We start from the raw sequence: 5,951 nt of genomic DNA, 5'->3' as shown, positions 1-5,951 counted from the left end.
GTTGTAGGACACCACGTTGGTGGCCTAGAAAAAAAGTTATGTGTGTCGTTCATGCAACGTCTTCTTTCTGTTTACGTTTGTTATACAATGTACGTACATCTGCTATTTACTTATTATAAATTTGTATGTCATAACATATAGCAACATTTGTAAAGGTTACAGGTGACTTCACCCAGATTACAATAGAAACTTATATTTTATTTTCATTCAAAGGTCCCAGAGAGGTATGACAGACATAAATTTGTGGACAAAGACATGCAGAAATTAATGATAAAGTAAAATTGCGTAAACGTAATTAAAATACATACATCAGTTGTATTTTACTAGAGAAATACCTACACTCGCTGTTTCCAAGTTGAAGTAAAATATATCAATTTATTTTCAAGAAGATTTTTGGAGTTCATCAAAAATATGATGATCGAGAAATACCTAGAACTTCTTACATTTTATGCAAAAGCCATATCATCTTCTAATGTAAATCACAGGCACCTTAAATATGGTTCCCACCACCACCCCCCTCAATTCTTAATTTTATATAAAATTGTAAGAACTTGTTTCAAAAAAAAAAAAGGAAGAGGAAATATTTTTCATTCATATTTCAAAATATGCAGATGTATGTAGCATATCAGAATTTGTCTATATAACTTTAAAATATAACTTTAAAATCGTGTTTTTATTTTTATACACTTATAAATATGAAATATAGGTAGGTTAATAAAAGTTTTACAAATATATAAAATTACAAAGATATCAAAAGTGTCTGTGTTGATTTATTTTACAATTTTGTTGAATTAATTATTTTCCCGCCAAAACTCCGATGTGGTGTAGACCCATTCTTAGACCAATTTTTATGATAAAAATTCTTGCCAAATTTTTTTAGATTGATAAACCTAACTCATTTTTTTTTATTTAGCACGCATACGTAAAAATTAAATGGGTCCATAAAGCCCATCTAGTCTATAAGCACTATAATTCTTATGATTTAAGGTCATACATAACTTGCATTACCTATTGTTATTTTGAAACATATTCTTAAATATAAGACCATACAATGTAGTACTATTAGATGTTCTTCAACATACACAATCAGGGTTTTCAATACATGCATATGGAAATATCAAATAATGAAAATTCTTATTTTATTCAAAGAAATATATACATGTATATACAAAAATTGAAAGATATGAGTTTAGCTCAACTTGTATTTCCTCCAAATGTGTTTTAAAAGTTTGTACAGCATTATTATATGCATTGTAAAAATCACACAAAGGTCCACCTTTTGTTGAAACTCTTCAATAAGTCATGAACCAAGAAAATAACCTTCAAAACTATTTTGTGTGCAAGTCCTTAATTCAGGGTCATGGTGGTTTCAACATAAAACTATATGATTGCTCCACTTTCCATGCTGTAAAGAGAAAGATCTAGTCCCATTTATTTATTACCTTTTCTGTGTTAGAAGTGTCAAATGATGAAAACACAATAAAAACCCATCATGTTTCAAGAGAAACGCTTTGCAGATAAGTCTTTAGAACTGAAGATGTCCTGTAGGAGACAAACTACCAGCATTTTACTCTGCACAAATATAGAGAAATTGTATTCCTTATTCATAATAAAGAATTGAAACTTTAACAAGGGATTTATTTCTTAAAATAAACATGCAGGTGTTCAACGTGATCATAAAAAATGAGTGTCATACAAAAACATATAACATCATATAAAACAGCAAATAAGATATGAAGTCCAGAATCAGTTTAATAAATAAGTATATATACTATTTACAATATATCACAAATCTCATATGAACCTAATTTTCAGCAATTGTACATGTTATATCACAGATACTCTACAATATTCTCTAACACTCTCCATGCATAACAGTATTGCACGTCAGATACATCATTAATGTCCCTAGTTAATTTTTAGTCCTTCAAACACCTTGGACACGCCCTCTGTCTTAATTCGTTCCTCTGTCGTTTTAATCTGATCCTCAAAAGTCTGGGTCTCTGCGGACAGCAATCCAAACAACTTGTCTAGCTTTGTCAGATCTGGTTGTGATCGATGGAACACGAACTGCATGACTTCAATTCCATCGGCCTTGAACTGACTGACCATTTGACCCTTTGCGTGCTGGCTATGTAGAAAGGACACAAACACCAGCTTGGCTGGGAAAACTTCCTCACAGTACTTGGTGTACAACTCTTTGAATCTGTGAATATAAATTAAATATGGCGTAAAGTTACAGGTACACAATTATTTACCATCCATTACTGTGTCATATTGAAAAAAAGAGAAACCAAAGTATCAGATATATTCTCAGGATTCAGTTATTTCTAACAAATCAATTATCCCCAGAAAATGACCCAGAGTTAATTACATGTACATTAGTAATTAAAATTTGTTTATCTTAGCATCATACTGTTGTGATCTTAATTCTCACCTGAAACTCTGGAATGCCGTATTTTCTTCCTCATCTGTGACCATGATCAATGTCTTTAAGACCTCCTTCCGCTCATAGAAAGGATACAAACTGGCAGCATTAGCTGTGCATCCTGAAGCAGGGGTATTCAAAGCTAGCTGTAACACCTGAAGTTTAAAAAAAAATACTGATATTAATGAGTTATAATTTTTAATATGATGTACATATAATGAAACACATTTAAAAGGAAAATGATACTATACTAGCTAGCTATTATTAATTTTCAAAGGACTTGGTATATAACTTGTTTGAATAATTTTTGAATGTTTTGCACAAAAAAACTTAACTTGCAGAAAAACAATTTATATCGGTACTCGTATTTTTTCATAATAAAACTTATAAGAAATAAAATTGCCAGTTTCTAAGTACAAACAACAGACCTCCTCGACATTTGTCGGTACTTTATCTGGCTCTTTGTGAGTGTTGTTGAAAAAGGAGAGTTTAGCGGAGGTAATGGCTGTCAGAATTCCCGCGATGATGGTACTGGTTTTCACCGCCACAGACATGGAGGAGGAGGCATCACCCATCACCAGGACGGGGGACTCAAGGGGGAGTCTATAAAATATATATATTTCTTTTGAAAAAGTAAAAAAATCCTGAAGATAAAAGAACATAAGATATATATCGAAATGTACTTTTTTTCTTGAATACTTGAATTTATTTGAAAATCAGTAAATACCGTAAACATATTACATGTGGCTGTGTATTCTATTCAACACATTTTTCAGAAAGCAATTTCCTCCAAATATCCTACATACCAAACCAAATACCATATAAGTTGAAATTTTAGCAAGGATTTAATTTTTGCATTATTAGCGAGGCTAATGAGAACTCTAAAATTGAATATCACTTAAAATAAATTGTGTGTTATTTGTACTAGCTTCTTTAGTGAGCATTTTAAAATCGATAAAATTATTTTTCGCTAAAAATAAAATACCAGTGTTTAAGGAGAAATCGCTAAATTTGCGTCTTGCTAAAATTTCCACTTGTACGGTACATTTACAGTTACTATAGTTAGTAAGTGGCCTACTTGATTTGTTTAAGCCTGTCCTCAGCAATCTTCAGAAGGTCTCCGTAGAACTTCGCCTTCCTGTCCTCATCAGAGCTGCCATCAAACAGCCTTTTGAATACTAGCAGTCTTTCCAGGAGTTTACCGATTGGTAGGGTCACAGGGTCACCATTCTCTAACCTCCTCTGTATTGCATCGTCCACTTCCTTGCAGGCCAGTTCCTCATACCACCTATACAAGTTCATTAATGAATTGTCAATCATGATCAGAGTAAAAGTGCAGTAAAAATAGGGTTTAAATTATAATCAGTTAGCATATCAGCTGTCTTAATGCTTGGTGAACCTTGAATTATGTAAAATAAATGTTGAAAATGATGAACTAACCAAAGGATGGTATCCAGTTTGTCCTCCCGGTCTGCTATGTGGCCTTTGGAGGCGCTGGTCAGCTTATCTTTATGTGATTTCACGGACAGATAAGGAATTGACAGGTCCTCCAACATTTCATTCACGTTCTCTGCTGTCATTGTCACCATACGACCCACAGTGGTCTCAGGTGGCGCCCCCTGTCCATAGCAGTAAGGAAGGAACCACTCCAGAGAGGGAAAATCCTAGAAGACGAGATTGAGAACAATAAATTTACCAATAAATCTTGTGTCCTTGAATAAAATAGGCTTTTATAACATTTACAGAGAAAAATTATGGGGAAAAAATGATACAAGTAAGGTATAATACCTTCTGTGGATGAAAGTGGCAGATGTCTGCTAGCTTCTTCCAGGGATCTTTGGGAAAATGAATGGCGTAAAACTCCAGTTCTTTTGCAGTAAAATGCTGGACCCACCTCCTGATGTGTTTGCAGACAGCACCACTAGCTGACCCATACTGTTAGAAAATTCATGAATGTTCATTTGATTATTTATATTGGTAAAGAGTTTCAACACCTGAGCACCAATATCATTTATCATACTGGCTAAACTTTGGGTAATTTGAGTTTACAATTTAAGTAATGACAAATAAAGATTATTGATTGGTATGTATGTAATTACAGACTTTAACTGAGGGATTGGTATATATATATTATAAATAGTTTCTACATACCGGTGATTTCATCCTATTAAGATTATCGATGTCTGATTTGAGTTTCCCCATTGTTTTCGGTTTGACCTTGTTTTTGGACACCTGCAGCATTTTCATCTTTTTTTCCAGCACTCTGGCCTGACGTCCAGCATCCAAGAGCTGTAGGGCCTTCAAGACTTCATTGAGACCAAAGTTTTCCCTGTTCTGTAGGAAAGACTCAGCCAGCTGGAAATCTTTCCTTGCCCAGGCTGTGGCAAGTGCTCGAATTCGGGCATCTGAAATAGAAAATTTTATTAAATAGAGATATTGTACTGCAAGTCTTCTTTAAAAAAAAACAAGAAAGGATACACCATAGAAATTATTCACATTTGGAAAAATCACAGTGATTTTTATATTTCTTTTTCCAATGTTTTCCCCTTTAATTTATGGATCCCATATGTTTTGAAAATAGTGGGGGCATCAACCAAGGTTTTAAATACTTTACATGTCTTTAGTATAACGTATGTCAAACGTTAGCAGTGTGATCAGAAATAGTAATAAATTCCAACAAGTTTTCTGCCCCCTCCCCTTATACATTTTGATTAATGCTTTAGAAAACCTATGCAGCAAGGACATAAAAAATGAAGGCAACGTTCATATGAAAAATAGACTGATTTTTTCACCCATTACTTACTTTGTGCTACTTCAACACCGCTTTCCTGTAATACTGCCATTGTCGCTGCATACCGCACTCGGTTCTCATTCTGTCCATTGTAATGTTGCTCCACAGTGACATTAGACGTGAAATATCCCTGTGGATTTGTCACCAAATTCACTTCAACTGGGGCTTTCGTTTCTGTGTCGGGATTCGTTTGAAGTCCCCTCCCCATTCGTCTTCTGCTAACCCCGCGACCACGCCGGCCGCCACCACGGCCACGCCCCCTTCCCCTTCCTCGAAAATTATTTCGTCCTCTTGTCATTTTGAAGGATATTTTTTATCTAAGATTACACGTTGGTGGCCTAGAGAAATACTGCTCTAGGTGTCGTTCATTCAACGTCTTGTTTCTGTTAACGCATGTTAAACGCACACCTTTTATTTATTTACAAAGTATGTCACAACGTATAGCAACATTTGTAAACTTCCGGCAGCGCGTTACATTGCGCGGAAAATAATCCCGTAATGGTTATTCATTACTTTTGAAAGAACTACGCCATTTGGACACTTATTTATTTTTTAAAGTAAAAAGTCAAACATATCGAATTTTAAATCAGAAATATTGATTAACCAAAACATTTTTGTAAATTAATCCGACAAATTCCTACGCGAGTTTTTGTTACAGTACAGTTGCGCCAGACGATTTTCATTCACTTGCATCAGATTTTTGGCCGAAAAATCCAGAAATGACAAATCATT

The 5,951-nt window shown here is 34.2% G+C and overlaps 1 protein-coding gene across 1 annotated transcript; it reads right to left on the bottom strand.

Annotated features, from left to right (window-relative positions):
* Positions 1-1,664: 1,664 nt before the first annotated feature.
* On the bottom strand, positions 1,665-5,652 carry LOC134272624 (uncharacterized). The gene is made up of 8 exons (XM_062754864.1): positions 5,232-5,652; positions 4,580-4,833; positions 4,217-4,363; positions 3,869-4,092; positions 3,507-3,716; positions 2,857-3,031; positions 2,438-2,583; positions 1,665-2,206 (listed from the first exon to the last, which is right to left on the bottom strand). Exons 1-8 carry the CDS (start codon positions 5,515-5,517, stop codon positions 1,909-1,911), a joined length of 1,740 nt encoding a protein of 579 aa, XP_062610848.1. The 5' UTR covers positions 5,518-5,652; the 3' UTR covers positions 1,665-1,908.
* Positions 5,653-5,951: the final 299 nt, after the last annotated feature.

Source organism: Saccostrea cucullata, unplaced genomic scaffold (genome assembly GCF_032062105.1).
Source record: "Saccostrea cucullata isolate Sc308-1 unplaced genomic scaffold, CSIRO_AGI_Scuc_v1 ctg15784, whole genome shotgun sequence".
Classification (NCBI taxonomy): domain Eukaryota; kingdom Metazoa; phylum Mollusca; class Bivalvia; order Ostreida; family Ostreidae; genus Saccostrea; species Saccostrea cuccullata.
Note: the sequence above shows the minus strand (reverse complement) of the source record. Positions and strands in the feature narration are given on the sequence as shown.

Coding starts and splice junctions, on each gene's coding strand:
- LOC134272624 (XM_062754864.1), bottom strand. CDS start 5,517: ATGACAAGAGGACGAAATAATTTTCGAGGAAGGGGAAGGGGGCGTGGC. Junction 4,364..4,579: donor TTAATAGGATGAAATCACCG/GTATGTAGAAAC, acceptor ATTTTCTAACAG/TATGGGTCAGCTAGTGGTGC. Junction 2,584..2,856: donor TACCGACAAATGTCGAGGAG/GTCTGTTGTTTG, acceptor TTTAAACTTCAG/GTGTTACAGCTAGCTTTGAA.